The 22,061-nt window shown below is 39.1% G+C and overlaps 2 protein-coding genes across 4 annotated transcripts in view; one reads left to right on the top strand and one right to left on the bottom strand.

Annotated features, from left to right (window-relative positions):
• Positions 1-20,341, bottom strand: part of PHYHIPL (phytanoyl-CoA 2-hydroxylase interacting protein like) — a 388,674-nt gene extending 368,333 nt beyond the window's left edge. The window contains exon 1 of one of the 2 annotated variants that reach the window (XM_063637894.1): positions 19,973-20,341. The gene's annotated coding sequence lies outside the window, so the exon portion shown is untranslated. The remainder of the gene's footprint in view (positions 1-19,972) is intronic. The other variant, XM_055274380.2, reaches the window with a different exon arrangement.
• On the top strand, positions 16,720-20,542 carry LOC134736461 (uncharacterized). 2 transcript variants are annotated; one of them, XM_063637896.1, is made up of 2 exons: positions 16,720-18,642; positions 19,906-20,542. In XM_063637896.1, exons 1-2 carry the CDS (start codon positions 17,757-17,759, stop codon positions 19,911-19,913), a joined length of 894 nt encoding a protein of 297 aa, XP_063493966.1. In that variant the 5' UTR covers positions 16,720-17,756; the 3' UTR covers positions 19,914-20,542. The 2 variants fall into 2 exon arrangements, with proteins under 2 accessions (XP_063493966.1, XP_063493965.1); XM_063637895.1 differs by having other exon boundaries at positions 16,720-18,654; positions 19,918-20,542.
• The last annotated feature ends 1,519 nt before the right edge of the window (positions 20,543-22,061 follow it).

Raw genomic sequence — 22,061 nt, 5'->3', positions numbered from 1 at the left:
AATGTCTCTGTGATTCAGGAGCAAGAATTTTTTTTTCTAATTCCTTGTACTGTGCATTGGAAGATATTCAGACATTTATTCATCTATTTAATAAATATGTATTGAGAGGACCCCTATGACATCTCCCCACATCTACCCAGAGGGCTGTAGTGTCACGGCACCAGCTGGACACAGAGAGGCAGCATCATTGCTGGCAGTTGAGCCTAGTCCATATCCTATATCCTGGAAAACAGATGGTCTAGCACATCAAGAATGCTGCCCCCAGCACATAAGAAGCCCAAGCATGTGCTCCTCAGAAGCTGAGAGCAGCCTTCCCAGAGTTACCAATATTGATGACAACTCTGCCCCCAGGAGTGGGGACATCAAGGACCTGAGAAGAGGCCCACCAGGGGTCCTACTGTTGCTACTGCTGGCACTTGCACGTATCACCCAGGGTCACAAAGACTAGCCTCCCCGTATCCCTGTCTGCACCCCACAGCCTCTACAAATATCTGTAGCCTGAGCCACTGAGGAGCTCACAGACACCACTTACATTGATTACAGCTAAAGAAACCATACAGAGATTACCCTACTGCACCTACTCAGAACCAAGCCAAAGCACCTCACCTAACCAACACTATAGACACATCTACAGGAAATAGTCCCCATGAAAGCTTTCCCTATGAAAGCTACCCCATAAAATTGGAAGTAGTGACTGTTATACCAGACATGTGGATATCAATGTAAGAACACAGAAATATAAAAGCAAGGAAACATGCCACCTCCAAAGGAAAACAATAATTTTCCACTAACAGACCCCAAAGAAAACCAAATATATGAGATGCATGAAAAGGAATCCAAAATAATAATTTAAAAGAAATTTAGTGAAATACAAGAGAAGATAGATAATATAAAGATATCAGAAAAACAACTCATGATATGAATGAGAAAGTGAACAAAGAGACAGATATTATAAAAAGAAAACCAAATAGAAATCTTAGAACTGAAAATTCAATGAATAAAATTAAAAATACAATCAAGAGCTTCAACATTAGACTAGATTGAGTAAAAGAAATAATTTCTGAACTTGATGACAAGTCTTTTGAAATAATTCAGTCAAACCAAAAAAGGAAAAAAAGAAACATGAAAATAGAAAGCCTATATGACATATGGAACATTATTAACCCTTTTCCCATTTGCCCCAAGAATACTTGCCAGCAACACTTGTGGTTGCAGCATTTACCCTGAGACAATTTAGCCATGAAATATCTCACTTTTATTATTATTTTTGCATCACTCTATTATATCAACTTTGGAAACAAAAGACATCATTCTATTTACAGCATTCTGTTTTTAGTAGTGGTGTTTCCACTTACAAAATATAGTAATTCTCGATTGCTTAAAATGTCAAATACTAGAAAATGTAGCATTCCTATGTGTGATGTTAACATTGTTCTCTAATAGCTGTTAGCCAAAGATTCATTTGGTGGATTAGATTTTTCCAAAATAGATGATTTTGATGATTCAGATGATTCTGACATTAGTTCTGTTTAGAAATATAACTCAAAGAGCAGTTTTTACATTTTATTTTCACATTGAAAATCAGTCAGATTTGCTTCAGCCTCAAAGAATGTGTGTATGTAAAATTAAATGAGCACTGGCAGCAACCTGCACTTTTTTTCTAAGTGGGAAAAAGGTTGAGTAAATAAACATTCACATTTTGAGAGTTCCAAAAGTAGAAAAGATACAAAAATGAAGGTAAAATTTATCTAATGAAGTAACAACAGAAAATTCTCCAAGTCTTTAGAGAGATATAGACATCCAGATACAGGAAGATCAAGGTACCAATAAAGACTCATCTCAAAAGGCCTTCTTTGAGGCACATTACAGTTAAACAGTCAAAAGTTTAACTTTGGAAAAGACAAACAGAGAATTATAAAACTAGCAAGAGAAAAGCATCAAGTCACATATAAAGGGATGTTCATTAGACTAACAGATTTCTCAACAGAAATCTTGCAGGCCAGATGAGAATAGAATTATATATTTAAAATACTGAAAGAAAAAGAATAAAACTTACAGAGAAGAATATTATACCCAGCAAAGCTATCTTTCAGAAATGTAAGAGAAATAAAGTCTTTTCCAGACAAGGAAAAACCGAGGGAATTCATCACCTTTAGATGGATCCTACCAGAAGTGCTTAAGCAAGTTCTATATCTAGGAGCAAAAGGATGATATATACCATTATAAAAACATATGAAAGTGTAAAACTCACTGGGAGAGCAAATACACAAACAGGAAACAAAAGGAATCAAATGTTTTTACTATAGAAAACCATCAGTCCTCAAAAATAAACAATAAGAGAGAAAGAAAGGAACAAAGGACATGCAGAACAATCAGAAGACAATAAACAAAATGACAGGAATAAGTCCTCATTTATCAACAACAACCTTGAATGGAAGGTTTAAATTCCCTAATTAAAAATTATAGAGTGGCTGAATAGACAAGAAAACAAGCCCTGACTATATACTGCCTACAAGAAATTTATTTACCTGTAAAGCCACACATAGACAGAAAGCAAAGGGGTGACAAAAGATATTCCACACAAATGAAAACCAAAAGCATGCAGAAGTAGCCATACTTATATTAGACAAAATAGATATTAAGTCAAAAAACATAAAAAGAGGCAAGTTATATAATGATAAAGGGATCCCCATTTAGCAAGAGGATATGACAATTGTAAATGTACATGAATCCCTCGTCAGAGCAGCAGACTAGCAAATATTATTAGGGCTGAAGAGAGGGATAGATATCAATACAGTATTAGTTGGGGACTTCAACACCCCACTTTCAACATTGGACAGATAATCTAGACAGCAAATCAACAAAGAAACATAAGACTCAAACTGCACTATAGACCAAATGGACCTATAGACATTTACAGAACATTTCATCCAGCAGCTAGAGAATGCATATTCTTCTCACTGGCACATGGAACATTCTTCAGAATACACCATATGTTAAGTAACAAAAAAGTCTCAACAAATTTTTAAAACTCAAAATCATACCAAGTGTCTTAGAACACAATTGAATAAAACTAGAAATCAATAACAAGAGGAACTCTGGAAACTGTACAAATACATGGAAATTAAACAACATGTTCTTGAATCACCAATAGGTCTATGAAGAAATTAAAAAGGAAATGAAAAAAATTCTTGAAACAAATGAAAATAAAAATACAACATACCCAAACCAATGGGATGCAACAAAAACAGCACCAAGGGGAAAGTTTATAGCAATTAATAACCACATTATAAAAGTAGAAGTATTTCAAATATAAACAACCTACTTGTGAACCTCATGGAATGAGCAAAGAAAATACTAAACCTGAAATTAGTAGAAGAAAGGAAATAATAAAGAGCAGGCTAGAACTAAATAAAATAGAAGCAAGAAAGCAATAAAAAGATCAATGAAATAAAAAATTGGTTTTTTGAAAAGTTAAATCAACAAACCATCAGCTAGACTAGGAAAAAAGAGAGACGATCCAAACAAATAAAATCAGAAACGAAAAAGACATTATAACATATCACAGAAATACAAAGGATCATTAGAGACTATTATAAAGGATATTCCATGACTATTATATGCCTATATTGTAAGAGTTGTATATGCTGACATATTGGAAAACCTAGAGGAAACAGATAATTACTGGACACATATAACCCACCAAGATTAAATCAAGAAGAAATAGAAAACCTGAACAGACCAATAATGAGTAACAATATTGAATCAGTAGTAAAAGGTGTCCCAACAAGGAAAAGCCCAGGATTGAATAATTTACTGCTGAATTCTACCAAACATTTTAAGAAGAACTAACACCAATTCTTCTCAAAGTCTTGCAAAAAATTGGAGTGAAGAAAATTTGTCTTAATTCATTCTATGAGGCCAGTTTTACCCTGAAACCAAACCAGATAGGGACACAATTAATGAATGCTACTGGCCAGTATCCCTGATAAACATAGATGCAAAAATCTTCAACACAATACTAGCAAACTGAATCCAATAGCACATCAAAAAGATTATACATCGTAATCAAATGGGATTTATTCCAAGGATGCAAGAACTGTTCAACACATGCGAACTAATCAACAGAATGAAGGATTAAAAACCCTATGCTTATCTCAATTGATGCAGAAAAAGCATTTAATGAAATTTAACACCTCTTTATGGTAAAAACTCTCAACAAATTATGTATAGAAGAAACAAATCTCAACACAATAAAAGCTATATATGACAAACCCACAGCTACCATCATACTGAAAGAGAACTAGAACAAGACAACAATATTTACTTTTACCACTCCTATTCAGCATGGTACTAAAAGTCCTAGCCAGAAGAATTAGGTGAGAGAAAGAAACAAAGAGCGATCAGATTGGAAAAAAAGGAAGTCAAATTGTTCCTCTTGGCAGATGACATGATCTTATATGCAGAAAAACATAAAGACTTCCCCAACTTCCCCAACAAATTTATCCCCAAGATAAATTTATTTATCTTAGAATTGATAAACAAATTTAGTAAAGTTGCAAGATAAAAAATCAACATACAAAAATTAGTAGCATTTCTGCATGCCAATCACAAACTAGCTGAAAAAAGAAGAATGCAATCTCATTTACAATAGCTATAAAAAATAAAATATTAAGAAATAAGGATAACCAAGAATATGAAAGATCTCTATAATGAGAAATATAAAACACTGATTAAAGGAATGGAAGGGGACACAAAAATGGAAAGTCAACTCATGCTCATGGATTAGAAGAGTGAATATCGTTGAAATGTCAATACTGCCCAGAGTAGTTTACAGATTTGCTAGGAATTGATAGGGATTGCTATCAAAATATCAATGGCATTCTTCACATAAATAGAAAAAATAATTCTAAATTTTATATAGAACCACAAAATGCCCTGAACAGCCAATGCAATCTGAGCATAAAAACAAAGCTGGAGGCATCACACTACCTGACTTTGAAATATGCTACAAAGCTATAGTAAACAAAACAGCATGTTATTGGTATAAAAACAAATACATAGACCAATAGAACAGAATACAGAGCCTAGAAATAAACTCATGTATTTACAGCTAACTGATTTTTGATAAAGGAACCAAGAACATTTACTGGGGAAGGGCCACCTTCTTCAATACATGGTACTTGGGGAAATGGATGTCAATACACAGAAGAAAAAAACTAACTAGACCCCCATCTCTCACCATATGCAAAAATCAACTTAAAATGGATTTTAAAATGTATGGCTCAAAAACTACAAAACTACTAAAAGAAAACATAGGAGAAATGCTTCAGAACATTGGTCTAAGCAAATATTTTATGGGTAAGACTATAAAAGCACAAGGAACCAAAACAAAAATAGACAAATGGGACCACATGAAACTAAAAAGTCTGCACAGCAAAGAAAATAATCATCAGAGTGAAGGAATAACATGTAGAATGGGTGAAAATATATGCAAACTACGTGCCCAACAAAAGACTAATAAAAAGAATAAACAAGAAACTCAAACAATTTAACAGCAAAAACCTAATAATCTGATTTTAAAAATCAGCAAAAGCTCCGAATAGACATTTCACAAAAGAAGAAATACAAATGACCAACAAGTGTATGAAAAAATATTCAATATCACTAATAATCAGGGAAATACAAATAAAAACTGCAGTGAGATATTATCTCACCCCAGTTAGAATGACTATTATTAGAAAGAAAAAAATAACAAATGCTGGCAAGGATGTGGAGAAAAGGGAACTCATACACTGCGGTAGAAATGTAAATATGTACAGCCACAGGGAAAACAGTATGGAGGCTTCTCAAAAGACTAAAAATACAAGTACATAAGATCTATCAATCCCACTACTGGATATTTGTCCAAAGGAAAGGGAATCAGTATACTTAAGAGACACCTGCACACCCATATTTGTCACAGCACTACTCCTATTAGCCAAGATATGGAATCAACTCAAATGTCCATCAACAAATGGATGAATAAAAAAAGTGGTTGAAATACTATTTAGACATAAAAAATAATAAAATCCTGTCATTCATGGCAACATGGATGATCCTGGAGAACCTTATGGTAAGTGAAATAATTCAGGCAGAGAAAGATGAATACTACATGTTCTTATTCATATGTGGGAGCTAAAATAAAGTTAAGCTTATAGGAGTAGAGACTATCAGAGTCTGGGACGAGGAGGAGGAAGCATAGGGAGAGATTAACAAATACACAGTTACAGCTAAGAGGAGGAGTAAGTTCTAGTGTTCTATAGAACTGGCAGGTGAATATGGTTATTAATAACTTATTGCATATTTGCAAAAAGCTAGAAGAGATAATTTGGGATGTTCCCAACACAAATAAATAATAAATGTTTGAGGTCATGGGTATGCTAATTACCCTGATTTGATCATTACATATTGGATTCTCATATCAAAATATCACTCTGTATCCCATAAATATGTACAATTATTATGCGGCAACTAGAAATAAAAAGAAAAAAGATGGCCAGGCGCAGTGGCTCACGCTTGTAATCCCAGCACTTTGGGAGGCCGAGGCGGGCGGATCACGAGGTCAGGAGATCGAGACCACGGTGAAACCCCGTCTCTACTAAAAAATACAAAAAAATTAGCCGGGCGTGGTGGCGGGCGCCTGTAGTCCCAGCTACTCGGAGAGGCTGAGGCAGGAGAATGGCGTGAAACCGGGAGGCGGAGCTTGCAGTGAGCCGAGATTGCGCCACTGCACTCCAGCCTGGGCGACAGAGCGAGACTCCGACTCAAAAAAAAAAAAAAAAAAAAAAAAAGAAAAAAGATTAGTACGAAAAAGTAAATAAATAGATAAAATGAGGCAAAGAAAAAGAATTGAATGCCTACATGTGCCAAGACAAGAAAACACTGACAAAGTGTATATGCCTAGGATGTCCCTGAATTCTGGTTATCTATAATCTACTTAAATTGCTGAAATGAACATCTCCTAACTATTAACACTGTTTCCCACTACAAGACAGTGTTGATTTAATTCTGAGTTCTCCCGTGTGTTTCTAAATATGCCTGAAAAGCCCGTTTAGCGAAAATCAAGAACAATTAAATATCCACAATCCTCTATATTTCCCCACAACCCTGATACAGATCCCTGGCCTCTGTGGTGAGTAGTTTAAAAGCCTTGCTTTCAAATTTCCTCTTCTCTCTACCTCAACAGGAGGGGAGACCTCTGGTCAAAATCAAAGACTGCTACTTGGTCACATGTTCTAGAAACAAAGATTTCAAAGGATTTAAAAAGTGATTCTCAAATTTGATTGTAATTAGAATCACCTGGGAAGTTTCTTCACCTATTATGAGAGCTTTATTTTATTTATATCATTTTGAACCTCTCTACTTCTGGGAATTCTTGCCCAATATTTGATCTGCTTGATTTGTTGTTTTTGTTTAAACAAACTTTTATTTTGAAGTAATTTTAGATACATAGAAAGGTTGCAGCAGAAACAATGCAGATTTCCCATATATCCCTCACCCAGTTTTCCCGCATGTTATCGTCTTATTTTATTGTGGTGTATTTGCCAGGACTAAGAAACCAGCAATGGTACCTTACAATTAACTATAATCCAGACTTTATGCAGATTTCCCCAGTTTTTCTATTACGCTCTTTTTCCATTCAAGGATGCAGTCCGGAGTACCACACTGCATTTAGACCTTGTGTCTCTCAGTCTCTGCTTGTCTGTAACATGTTATCAGTCTTTCCTTGCTTTCCTTGACAGCTTTAAGGAGTACAGGTAAGTATTTTACAGAATGTTCTTCAACTTGGATTTGTCTGTTTTTCTCATAATTAGAATGGGATTGTGGGTTTATGGGAATGGTACCACAAAGGTGAAGTGCCTTTATCATCACATAACACCAAGGGATCCATGATGACCACATGGCATCACAGGTGATGTTAACCTTCAACCTTCATCACTTTGTTAAACTCATGTTTTCCAGATTTCTCCACCATAAGTTACTATTACATTTTTCCCTTTTCCTACTTTATTCTTTGGAACAAAGTTACAAAGTCTAGCCCACCCTCAGGAAGATGAGGGAAGAATTAAGCTCCATTTCCTGGAAAGGGAAATATGTACATAAATTATTTGGGATTATTCTATAAGAAATGCTTGTCTCTTTATCCCTATTAATTCAGTTATTTATAACAGTATGGACTTAAGTGTATTCATATTATACTTTGAGTTGTAATACAGTACCACATTTTTTAATTTTATTGCTCAAATCTTTCCAGCTTTGGCCATTAGTTCTTTCGGGTTGGTTCCTGTGTCCCTTTGACATAATACCATCCTTTTATTTCTTTCAACACTGCCTTAGTTTCTGGTAGCACAAGATGCTTCCAGTTCATCTTGTATTTTTCATGCCCTGGCAGTAGAATCAGCCATTTCTCCAAAGAAACCTGGTTCTTTTTATTGGAAAAGAATAAGTAGTCACCAAGATCTGGGAACTGGGAATGCTAATTGCTGTTGAAGTGTCATTGCTCTTAGCATAGAGCTAGGTAATACATATTTGTATATTAGCCTGTATACACACACATATCTGTAATTGTTTCTGTATGTATTTGGGTTTGTGTGTGTATAGTTAAACATGAGTTCTTACTGACGTCTCAAACTCTAATCCAGCCTACAAGGTTCATTCTAGCCTTCCCTTCTTGCTAATCTGTAACTTCCCCGCCCCCGACAATGAGAAACCTGACTCCCACCATTCACTGCCCATTTACTGATCTTTTTACTCCAGTATACAGAAAAAGTCATTTCAGAATTGTTAGTCCATATCCCACCTGGGGAAATTCTAAAATGTTCATTGTCCAAGATGTACCTGAGAGCAATTAAATCTATTTCTGGGCATGCAGCCCAGGTCTTAGAAGTCTTCAAGCTGCCCAGGTGATTTTAATGTATAACCAGGCTGAGAACCTTTGGGTCAAAAGGTGAGCACATATGGATCGAATTTTTCTTGCCCATCTCTCCCTGTTTACTTCCATGTGACTAAAATGGGGAGAGCTGAGGTCTGCTTCAACATGGAAGGTACAGGTAGTTCAGTGTCCCTGGATTATATTCCCTTCTCTGCATCAGTTTGGCAGGAGAGAAAAATTCTGTCTTAGGCTCTGTCTCTGAGGCTTCAAATTCTCTGACTGGACTTCTTTTCCATTAGGGTGCATGATCTGATTCTGGCATAAATTGGGAAAACAGACCAAGCCTGCTTCACAGCCTGCTTGACTGGCTCCCAGGTTAAGGAATAAAGTCCCTGCCAGGTGTGTCACAGCCCAGATAACTAGTTCACAGTGTTGAGCACTGGGTTGTCAAATAAGACACAGCTAGGACTAAAGTGTTCCTTTACCTTCTGTTTATCTTGCTTTCCCTCCTGTGTATACACTTCATGTTGTAGACCCTTGGGGGAGAGTCGTTGGTCAAGAATGAGATTTGGAGGGTCCTAAATACCCCAGCCTAAATGGATATAGTTTCTTATTTAAAAATTAAACATAAGCAAGTGTTAAGTAATAATATGCATCATTTGTATAATACAAATTATTTTTTATTTAAAGTAGGATTAATTTTAATTAAAATAATACCCAGATGAAGTTTAAAAACCTCAAACCATGCAGAAGAATCTAAAATTCAAAATCTCTCTCTTTTTTTAATGTCCAAATCCTGAAGTAGTTGCTTTAAGTGCATCCTAATTTTTCTTTTTCTTTTTCTTTCTTTCTTCTTTCTTTCTTTTCATTTTGTTTTTGATGTTGACTGTTAAACAAGTTTGAATAATATATTTGCACCACTCTGGCTTAAATTATTAAGGAGTTTGTTGACTTCTCACTGTGAAAGATGAGAAATTGAACACCTTCATTCAACTGTTTTCATCTCTCTACCCTCATTTTTATAAATTAGATATATTTTTTCTTGGTCAAGGTTTATAATCTTTATTTAGGTTTCATAATCATAACTTTGTCCTTTATGCTTCTGTTAGCTCAGAGGTCAGTTTTCCTATTTGTTCATCTTCGTTATTATCTTTTCTGCTGTTTTCTCCAAATATTGTGTGATCTTTGGTTGTCAGTTCCTTTTATGAATGAAGAGCTAGGTTGATTACTGTGGGTGCCTGCATTGGTTTTCTGTCAAGTTAGCATAATTTGGTTGTGAAGAACAGAAATCAATTCCGTATAACCTGAGCTAATAAGGAGAAGGAATTCACTGAAACGATTTTGAGTGACATACAGAATTGAAAACAGAGAATTGCCTCTGAAAGAAAAGTACCAGGCAGCTGGGGGCAGGTGAGTGAAGACAGAGAAAAGAAAGCAATGTGCAGTCTATTTAGGGAGCTTCCTTCAAAATGGCACAACTCCAAACACTTTTCGCATTAAGTCACTCCACTTAAGATTCAAACTCCTAGAGAAAGCATTCATTTGGGCCTTATATTCACTTCTTCACAGGGGTAGAAGACATTGTGGTCAACAATTCTACCATGAACCAATGAGTGGGAGAGTGAGAGTTCCCCAAAGGGAAAAGCAAAAAGGGGCAGAAAGAAAAGCTGGCAAACAAACAGAAGTCCACTAGAAACCTTTTCCCTTCCACTTATCTAGGTCTGTTTCTTTTTCTTTTCGTTTTTGTAATTTTGTGGCAAAAACATGCACATACACAAAACTACATAAATGCTTACTTATATATCAGTGCAAAGTTCTGCAATCAATTATCGGCAACCCTAAAAACAGGAGTGCTGGTTAGCTGTGTTCTCTCCCATTGTGCAGGATGCTGTCACCCTGCTTTTCTCGTAAGTGATTTCTTTTCCTGCTGCAGATCTTAGTTCAGAAAGGCCTGTTCTGATGTGCAATTTGAAGTAGCCCCCTACTACCTCACATATTTTCCTGATTATTTTAGCAGTTCTCAGAATTTGAATTTCTATGTTATACACTGGCTTGGTTGATTATTGTGTGTCTTTCACCTCTAAAGTATTAGTACAATGGGGGCAGGGGCATGTTCATCTCATTTCCTGCTCTATGCCTGACAATCACTCAAGTCATGTTTGCTGAGTGAATGATTGGCTCATTGTGAACTGTAAGTGGCAGGGCATATCAACAGGCATGGAGAAAACAGATAGACTGTGGATCCCAAAACTGCCAATGCAAGGAGCATTTTACTCTGTAGTAGAAAAATTTAAAGTATTTCACTTTTGAAAAACAAAAATTGGCTTTAAAAAAAATTTAATTTCTGATATGTAGGTCTTGAATTTCCTCAAGTGTTTTTTGTTTGTTTGTTTTTCTCTCAGCCCATAATATCTACTCTAGAAATACTCCTCAGGCTGACTAACCAATTTTTTAGAGAATAAGCCTGGAGCTTTAACTTAGTTAAGTTAATAATAAGGCCTTGTCCTAGAGGCCTCTGCTAGGAGGTAGGAGGTAGAGGGTAGGTGAAAGGCCTTACTGGTCTGGCCCTTCACACTGTGGGTCTCTAAATAATTACCAGCACTTTTCTGACTTCAAGTTTGGAGCTCTATTTACAGGTGCTCCTCAGGGAAAGAGTGTCTAAGCCTCTGTTTAAGGTAAAGTAGGCATCGTCTGAGCTTTTTTATTTTGTTTTTTAATCCCATTAATCTGATTACATCTATTTCATATATTTCCATGATTTTCTGGCTGCTAGTTGTCCTTTTGTGTTCCAGACTCTCATTATCAAATAGTTAATTTTTCTCCTTTTTTTTTTTTTTTTGAGATAAGGTCTTACTCTGACACCCGCCAGGTTAAAGTACAGTAGCACAATCATGGCTCACTGCAGCCTCCACCTCCTGGGCTCAAGCAATCCTCCCACCACAGCCTCCCAAGTAGCTGGCACCACAGGTGTTCATCACTATGCCCAGCTAATTTTTGTATTTTTTTGTAGAAACAGGGTTTCGCCATGTTGCCCAGGCTGGTCTTGTAATAGTGAACTCAAGCAATCCTCCTCCCTTGGCCTCCCAAAGTGCTGGGCTTACAGGCACGAGCCACCACACTCAACCCATATTTTCAATTAATTAATTTCTCTTGTTTCAGAAGAAATATGGGGACATTTGAGGTAGATATATGTACTCAGGCCACCTTTTGAACAAGATTTCAAAAATATTATCTTAATATTATTTTCCATCTCTTAAAAGCACCCTCTTGCCATTACTTCTAACAGAAATAACAGGTTATTAGCCAAATGGCTAAACTTGAACATGTTTTAAATTAGAGTGTTCTTACAAGAATACATGGTAATAGTGTTACACTTAGAAATATTTTTTCATTATTAATACTAATTGGACTAGTGTTTTTACTTTCTTTGCCCTTTGTGCAATACTCTATTTTATTCAAAGATTGCCAAAGCTGAAATCTCCTTTCTTTCAAAATTCTCTGTGTTGGCACTTTCAAATATCTACTATCTAACAATTCATTCATGTTGGCCCTAAGAAAAATGTAATTTATTTAAATGAATTCTAAATCCAAGATATACTAACTTATACACAGTGTAATTTAGTATAATTTTATAGGCATTTTGTATATTGTTATGTTTGGAGGAAAAAATTCAAATTCCAAATATATTAAGTATAAAAAATAAAACTATAAAATTGCTAGAAGAAAGTAAAGAACATACATTAATGAAATTTTGATAGAAAAAGTCAGAAATAATACAAAGCACAAATTAAAATAAAAAAATTAAAATTTTTACCACATAAAAATTTTCAAATCTCATATGGCAAAAAAACAACATACACAGGATGAAAAAAATAAGCCACAGACCAGGAAAAGGTATTTGCAGCATATATTAGACATAAGATTGTATCCAGAATATATAAAGAATTCTGGCCAATTAATAAGAAAAAGAAAAACAATACAATAGAAAATGGGTAAAGATCACTAAAAATTTAAAAAGGGATATTGAAATGACAAATATATGAAAATATATTCATCTTCTTGGAAATCAGATAAATACCACTAATAATACAACCAACAATATTTCATGTTTTACTAATTAAGTTAGCAAATTTTGAAAAGTTTAACAATATCAAGTATTTGGTGAGATTGAGGAGGACATTAGTTGTTTTTCTATATGGCAGGTTGTAGATTAAATTGATATGGTCACAGTGCAAAATAATTTAGCTTTAATATCAATAACTCACACATAGTGAAATCAAGCAATTTCACTTCTAGCCATTTACGCTTGAACAGTGTTTCTCAAGCTTGGCAAACATCATTTGGTTTACGGTTAAAAGCACAAACTCCTAGGTTCTATCCCAGCCATTCCTGTCTCAGAATCTCCAGTGGATGCCTCTTAGATACCTTCTGTTCATTCCTCCAAACCTACTCTCCGCCTTGCCCCCCTACTCTGTGTCACAGAAGGCTGGACTACATTACAATAGCAGGGCTCCATTTCTTCTAGCTTCAGAGTTGGTTTAGCCAATGAGGAGCCCTGGTAGAAAGGCAGACAGTGGAGTTTCACTCCTCCTTGGAAGCTCTCCACAGACTGGCTCTCTCATGGTTCCCTCAAGGCATGTAACACTATAGGACATCCTTTTTCCTTTCAGGTTCCAGTAACCTATCTCTTCCTTTCAGGTCTGGGTAGTAAAACCTTAGTTGCTACTAGCTCCAGATGACTGTACTATTCCTTGTTTCATCAAAGCCAGGGGTCAGCAAACCACCAGCCTGTTTTTGTAGTTCTTTAGCTCAGAATAGCTCTCACTTTTGTAAAGAGTTGTGAAAAAGGTGATGAAGAATATGCAACAGAAACTGTACGTGGCCCACAAAGCCTGAAATATTTATGATCTGATCCTTTACAGCCAAAGTTTACTCATCCCATGATCAGTACTCATATTTTTATAAATAGTCCCTTTGTAATTAAACCTGCTTCAATTTTTTTGAGTGTTCCAAGTTTTCTGTTTGGCCCTTGAGTGATATGGGGAAACCTAGGAAACTATATTTGTATTGTAATAGCCTTCAGGTGATTCTTACCTTCAGGGAATTTGGGACTCTGGCCTAGAATAATTTGTATAAATATTCCCAAGAAAATAATGTAGTGATATTAATTTTATTAGTCTTTATAATACTAAAAAAAAGACAAACTGAATGTCCATCAAAAGTGAAGAAAAATAAAATAAAACCAAATAAAAATAAATTTTAAAAGTAAAATGGCATATATCCAGATGGAGGGTACCAATTAACAATATGTGAGAATGAACAGATCTCAAATATGTGAAAAAGAAAAATAAATTTGTAGAACAATGTAAGAAAAATATAATGTATATAAATTTATAGTGTTATTTTTTATAGTTAAATGTATGCATTTCTTTCTTCTGGGGGTGGATAGGCAAAGGGTTATGGAAGAAAGAGACTGGGAGTGGTGGTCAAAGGGGCTGGAGAAGACACTGTTGATTGCTCCATGCTCATATCATCCCTTTTTAGCTTGTCAAGGAATGAAAAGGGAGGAACCACATTTCTTGCAGCTAGGGTTCCTCCTATGGCTTAGGTTCTGCCAAGCAGAGAGTCTTGTATACAACTGCAGTAGAAAGTAAGCATCGTAAGATGGTGGTCTGCCTGCAGAAACTCCTGATAAGCTTGATGGTGAAAGCATCTGATTCTTCTGAGACATTGTGGGAGAGTTTTAACTTCCAACCCCTAGCATTATAGATCCTGGGTAATGTGTGGCAACAATGGTGGTGCTTCTGTTACAAGAGCTCCATGGTGAGGTTGGTAACGCCGTCTAGCTCTACTGGTCCTGGCTATGTGCAACCAAGCCTGGTTCTCTGCCCTCCCTGAGATTCTATGTGCTGCTCTACTACCCTTTGAAAAACTCCTTTCTGCTGAAACTCAGAGTGGATTTTGTGGTCTGCAATTAAGAACAGTGATATCTATGGGGATTTTTTTTTTATCCATATTAATTACTTTAAAAACAATAAAAAGTACATATAAAAAATATTTATTATGTGGGATAAAAATATAGTTTTACTTTTTGTTATAATTTTAAAATTTCCTTTAATTTAAAAAAAAAAAAAAATCTAGGCTGGGCACAGTGGCTCACACTGTAATCCTAGCAATTTGGGAAGCCAAAGCAGGAGGATTGCTTGAGCCTAGGAGTTCAAGACCAGCCTGGGCAAAATGGTGAGACTCTCGTCTCTACAAAAATAAAAATATTTTAATTTTTATCCAGGTGTGGTGGTGAGGGGCGGTAGTCCCAGCTACTTTGGAAGCTGAGGTGGGAAGATTGCTTGAGCCTAGGAGTTCAAGGCTACAGTGAGCTATGATCACTCCACTGCACTCCAGCCTGAGTGAGGGAGATATTTTCCCTGTCTCTATGAGAAAATGTGTATATCCTGACAGGAAACTATTTGTCCATTCAACACAGGAAAAAAGTATTACACTTCCATATTTCAGAAGTAACCCCAAAATTACCTATTTATTACCTAGCTTCTCATATTTTTATACACTATTTCTAGTTTATTACAATTTCTCTAAATTACATCCATCCTCAGGATGTTTTTGTTAAAGGTGCATGTGTGTACGCCTCTTAATTGCCTTCACTCATTTAAATATTACCATTTCCACCAGATTTACTCACAGAAGTCAGAGTTTCAGCAATTTTCTCATCGTTGCACCAATAATTATACTGCTATATGTGGCCATTCATTTTGAACAAGCTCATAAGCTATACATTTATTATATATACGTGTGTGTATATACATAAATGAAATAAGTGCCAAGCTTTTTTACTTTTACTGAGTGGAGATAGTTGTATACATGTCTCAGGAACTCAATATTTCGTGTGTGAGATTTTCACTAATATTCACTGCTATATTTTATACCACTCACTGTATGCTTATCAAAAACTTATTTCTTCTCTTGATAAGGACAGTGGGTGTTTTTACAGTTTTCTCTATTAAAAATGCTCCAATATGACTTCTACTTTCATCTAAGATAGAGTGCTGAGTTTGCTCTCCCTCTTCAACAACTGAAACACTTGACCAAATATATGAAACCAGTTTTCAAGACCTTGGCCATCAACCAACAAAAAACAGTGATCCCAGAGCAACAAGGAAAAAATGAGACCAGTCCTGTGAAGCCCTAGTTTACTGCCTTCTGAGAGAATTCTCAGGTTGCAGCACAGAAAAGGGAAATACAGACAAATCCTGGTGTGCTCCCTAAGTTGAGGAAACAAAGTTAAGGGTCCGGGGAGACTCTAAGCTGCCAGAATTCACAGGACAGAATACTAGAGGGGAGAAATGTAACAGAGAGCAAACTCAAAGGGATGTAGCAGAGTACCGCCCAGCACATGCTTATGATAAAACAACCCAAAACTGGGGAAAGAGTCATGCAAAAGAATTAGAAGGAACATACTCAAAATTCACACAGGGCCGGAAAACTTAGTGCCTGCAAGGTTTTTATATCTATATTTATTAATTTTTATCCTGACTGAAACATGAGGTTTCTGGGTCAGAGACAAACTTTTAATTACTCAGAGGACAACTTGTGTCAGTCCTTCCAGCTCCAGTCCCCCAAAGGGCAGTGCACTGAGGACTGAAATCACTTGTGTGTGTGTTTTTGTTTTGTTTTGTTTTGTTTTTTACAACGGGAGAGCAATCCTGAAATTATGAATCTCACAGCTTTTATAGGGCAGCTGACACATCTGCCCCTCCTCCTTCCAGAGAAATGGAAGGTGGCTGCTGTTAGGTAACTAGAGCACCCTAATGGCGCTGGTTCCGGGTTCTTCTTCCTCAATGCAAGCCCGCCAAAGGAAAAACCAATCAGAGAGAGGTGTTTTTCCCACCTCGCTCTAAGCCCCACCCCAACCAATCACAAACATCCACGCAGCCCTCCCGGGCATAAAAGAAGCAAACCCCCCACCGCGCTCTCTCTCTCTCTCTCTCCTGCCCAGCCCAGCCTGCTGCCTCCAATAAAGATCTCTTGGCCGAGCCGGTGTGCCGTGGTCTTAAGTCTGAGCGTCACTCTTTCATTGGTGCCGTGACTCGGATTGGGACTCCCCGCCTCCGGTGGGACCCCAGTCCCCCTCAGACTCAGACCAGGCCCCGGCCGGCCTTCGCCCAATTTCCCATCCGCTGAACAGCGCATCCACCACCGGCTCCTGTTTGGTAAGTCCCCTTCTGTCGTCTGCCACCTAGTCCTATACTGTGGCGACAGACTCCTGCTTCCCTTCCTCAACCCGTAGGGAACTGAGTTTTCTCCCTCTCCCCCTCGCTCCTCCGGCCTGAGCCTCCGCGCCATACTGTTGGCGACAAAAATCTTGGTACCAAGTGGCTCACGGTCCCTCGGCCATGCTGTTGGCCCTTCAGTCCCTTCACCTTGGTGACGACCAACCGAAGGCCCTGAACCTGATTACAGTGTTCGGCTAACTAGGGGACGCCCTCTTAGCCCTCACTGCCTCTCCGTCCATGGGAGGCTCCACATCCCTGCCGGCCGACTCCCTGCTAAAATGCCTTCTAGACAATCTGGCTACCCTAGGCCTTGCCACTGACCTCAAACCTAAACGCTTAATCAAATTCTGCACGCAAGATTGGCCGACCTACCCCTTAGACAACCAAAATGAATGGCCCCTTATGGGACCCTAGACCCTGAAATTCCCCAGGGCCCTTACAATGATTGTGCGCACGGGAGATTGGGCAGAGATCCCCCATGTTCCTAACTTCTCCTATTAGACGATAAGCCTCACCTCTTTCTGTCCCTGTTAACCCTAACCACAACATGCGTCATGGCTGGCCTCCACTCCAAAAGCCTTTCCCAACCCTCTCCCCTTCCTACTTCCGATTTGAACCCTGCTGATGAACCGCCGCCATATCACCATCCCCAACCTCGCCCCTCCGCCACCGAGCCACCGCCAACAACCCCAGCCCTACCCATCGGAGCGCAGGCAGTCCCCAACCACAATCCTGGCTGCAATTATAACTCCCAAGACGGTGTCACAGCCCGAGACCACTTTGCCACCTGTTTAATAACAGGTCTCCGGAAGGCAGCTCAAAAGGCAGTCAATTTTGATAAACTCCACAAAATCATCCAAGAAAAACATGAAAACCCGTCTGCCTTTCTCGCCCGCCTTACACAGGCACTCCAACAATACACCAACATGGACCCTAAAGCCCCCGACAGCAGACAACTTCTCATGTTCCATTTCTTCGCACAAAGCTTCCCAGACATTCGGGCCAAACTAAAGAAGCTAGACAGAGGTCCCTTTACCCCGCAGACCGAGATCCTCGCCACCGCATTCAAAGTCTATCACAACCGTGACGAGCAGGCAAGGAGGCAGAAGTGCCAGATGTTGGCTCAGGCCTTCAAGGCCTCAACCCAGCCTATCAGACGCCATGCCTCTATGTCCACCACTCACCAACAACCCCCCGGACCCTGCTTTAAATGTGGGAACAAAGGTCATTGGGCTCATGAGTGTCCTAATCCCAGGCCACCCAAAAGACCGTGCCCCAAGTGCCAACAATCCAGCCACTGGGTGACCGACTGCCCCAGCTCCCTCGGGGGAGCTGGGCCAGACCCCATCCTAAAGCTGATCTCATTAAGTTGGCAGCCTAAGACTGACGGGGCCCTAGGACCTCTTCCCGATACACACCATCACCACGCAGGAGCCCAGGGTGCCTCTTGTGGTGAGTAGGCGTCTCGTCATTTCCCTCCTACTTCCTCGGTTCTGCAGGAGTATTAAGGCGCTGTCTCCACCTCTGGCCCTCCTATAGTCAAAGTAGGGGGCCACCCCATGCAGCCAAAGACCACCCCGCCCCTAACATGCTCTCATAAGTTCCTGATCATGCCCCAGTGCACCCCTTCCTTTCCTCACACTTCCCGGCATCTCCAGTGACATCTCTCAAGCCGCCGAAGACCTCCTTCAGCAACTAGACTCCTCCTCTGTTTCTGTCTCAATACAGCAGTCTTGGCTCCTACTTCTGCAGGAAGGAATCCAACTCCTAAATGCCTCTAATATCTCTCCCTCCAACTGCTTCCTATGTGCCAGCCTTAATAAACCGCCACTTATTGCTGTTCCTGTCACCCTCCCGAACAGTACTAACACTACCAGTCATTCATCACTCCCAAACACCCCCTTAATATTCAGTGTTCCCCTCTTCAACATGTCCCAGGCCGTTACCTGCTACACAGACTCCCCTGAATCCTTTTCCTTCTGCAATACCTCCACCTCCTACCCTAACTCTTCCGCCCCCAATGGATACTTCTTCTGGTGTAACCACACTCTTTACAAAACAATCAATTCCTCCATCAATACCACCTGCTTCCCCGTCACACTCCTGCCACAACTTACCCTCCTCTCCCTTTCCGAAGGGACCACCGCCTTCAACCTTAACCACCCTCCCATAAATCAGGCCCCAAGAAAAAGACGGGCTGTCTTTATACCACCCATCCTTGGCCTCTCCCTTGCAACCTCCCTTCTAGGCTCCGCTCTAGGGGCCACCTCCCTCGGATATGGAGCCTCGCAGGTTAATGAATTAAAGATACACCTAGAATCCACTATTGAAAAAACTGCGCAGTCACTAGCCGCCCTGCAACGACAAATCACCTCTTTAGCCAGAGTAGTCCTCCAAAACCGCAGAGCCCTAGACCTCCTGACAGCTGAAAAAGGAGGCACATGCATTTTCCTCCAAGAAAGCTGTTGTTACTTTATTAATGAGTCCCAGGTTGTCGAGACTAACATAAAAAATCTTAATGACATAAGACAAAAACTCCTCGAAACGAATACAGGCTTCTCACTTTGGGACACTCTAAAAATGCCTCTTTTAGCTTGGGTCCTACCATTTCTCGGACCCCTCCTAGGAATAGTGGCTTTTTCTACCCTCCTCCCCTTCCTAATAAAGTTCATGCAACAACGAATCTCCTCCTTATCTAACCAGACTTTTAACCAGCTTCTCATCAGGCACTACCAACTCCTAGCAACCGAAGAAGATGACCAGGACTCACCTGCCCATGGCCTCCATCTCCAGGACCTGTAATTTCTTAGATTTCCTCCAGGCCCTCCAAGAAGATACGTGGCTCATAGCAGATCCTTCCCTGCCATACGGATGGCTTGCGTCCATAGATGACCTCTACTTACAAGGGACATCTTTAGACTTCACACCCCAGGAAGTGTTCACCTTCAGCGCCGTCTTCCTTGGCCTCCTGCTATTGCTCGGCCCCTACAGTCCTCCAATATCCCTTCCCACGACGCCCCGTTCAGCAGGAAGTAGCCAGACGAACAGCGACGCCCACCTCCCCACTTCTTAAAAAACAAAAAAGGGAGGAATGTTAGGTAACTAGAGCACCCTAATGGTGCTGGTTCCGGGTTCTTCTTCCTCAATGCAAGCTCGCCAAAGGAAAAACCAATCAGAGAGAGGTGTTTTTCCTGCCTCGCTCTAAGCCCCACCCCAACCAATCACAAACATCCACGCAGCCCTCCTGGGCATAAAAGAAGCAAACCCCCCACCGCTCTCTCTCTCTCTCTGTCTCCTGCCCAGCCCGGCCTGCTGCCTCCAATAAAGATCTCTTGGCTGAGCCGGTGTGCCGTGGTCTTAAGTCTGAGCGTCACTCTTTCAGCTGCTTTTAATATAAACAAAAGTACTTTGGCGGAAAAGAGGTAAAGGTTCCTAAGCCAATGACCCTTTGGAATATAAGTAAATAGCTCCAGAGGAGTTATTTCTTTATCTTTTCTTTTCTTTCCGGGACAGAGTCTCAGTCTGTTGCTCAGGCTGGAGTGCAGTGACACGATTTCGGCTCACTCCAACCTCCACCCGGGGGAGTTACTTCTAAACCTCTTCAGAGGTCTTTATCTACAACTCCCAAGTCGTTTGCCATTCAAAAAACTTTAATCCAGGTGTCAGCTATTTTTGCTCAGAAAGCCCTGATCACGTAGCATTGTTTCTTGACTTTTCTTCCCACCAGCCAAACTGTAAAACATTATAATCAGAGGAAATTTGGTAGTCAGAAGGCACATACCTCAGCAATGAATTTAATTATCCCTAGAATAAATGTAGTTATGGCCAACCTAAAAACAATAAAAGTATTGCCCCAAGCAACCAAACTATTTCCAACAAGAATACAAAAGTATTCAATGCCTAACAAGGTAAAATTTGCAATGTCTGCCATCCCTATCAAAGCTTATCAGGAAAATAGAGTGGCCCTCAACAAGAATAAAAATTAACAATTGAAACTGACTCAGATGTATAAATGTTTCAATTATCAGACAAACACTTAAAAATTATTATAACTATATTCCATATGTTCAAAAAGCTAGAGGAAAGATTGAACATTATAAATATGGAAGATATAAAAATATCCTTATTGAAATTCTAGATGTGAAAATTACAATGCATGAGATGAAAAATGTACTCGTTTTGCAAATATTTTCCCTAGGTTTATGGTTGCTTTTGCTTTGTCTCCAGTGTCTTTTGAAGCATAGATTTTAATTATATTTTAATGTAGTCATGTTTATCAGTCTTCTCGCATAGTTTATGCTTTTCATCTTGTGTAAGAAATGTTTCCTCATCATTACCAAGGTCATAGTTTTTTTACATTTTCTTCTAAAAATATGCCCACTACCCTTATAATAATCCTCATTTTCTGCTTAAATTCACCAGTAATAGTTTAACTGGTACAAAGGTTCTTGCAGGGCAGTTCTGTGACAGCTTACTTTTGATTGAAGAACAGTTCTTCTCTACTAGGGAACATCATTCTCTCCGACCAGGCACAGAATTTCAGGAGCATTCCTCACTATGTGATGAGTGAGGAAGAGGACATCAAGCCAGCCATATTAGTCACATGGACTCTGGCAATTGGTGAGTTGACAGATACCCTAGCTCTATCATCCTCAAGTCCTCATAATTGCCTGAGGTCACCAGCCAAGAAGGAAAGTAGTTTATGCCCAAGAGAATTCTGAATCCATAACAAGGAAAGAAATAACTTCCGCTAAGAGTTCGGCTCTCCCAGATCCATCAGACTGTATTTGAGAAACCGTGGCACCAACCATAAAAGATAAGGGCTTAGTGTTTGCAATGTCTGAGCAAGAGCGGCTTAA

The sequence above is a fragment of the Symphalangus syndactylus genome, chromosome 4 (genome assembly GCF_028878055.3).
Source record: "Symphalangus syndactylus isolate Jambi chromosome 4, NHGRI_mSymSyn1-v2.1_pri, whole genome shotgun sequence".
NCBI lineage: Eukaryota > Metazoa > Chordata > Mammalia > Primates > Hylobatidae > Symphalangus > Symphalangus syndactylus.
This window is presented reverse-complemented; position numbering and strand designations above follow the sequence as displayed.

Excerpts from the sequence above, each read along its gene's own strand:
- LOC134736461 (XM_063637895.1), top strand. The coding sequence starts at position 17,757 with ATGGCTGGCCTCCACTCCAAAAGCCTTTCCCAACCCTCTCCCCTTCCT. Across the intron at positions 18,655-19,917 it reads AGCCCAGGGTGCCTCTTGTG|CTTCTCATCAGGCACTACCA; the intron begins GTGAGTAGGCGT and ends ACTTTTAACCAG.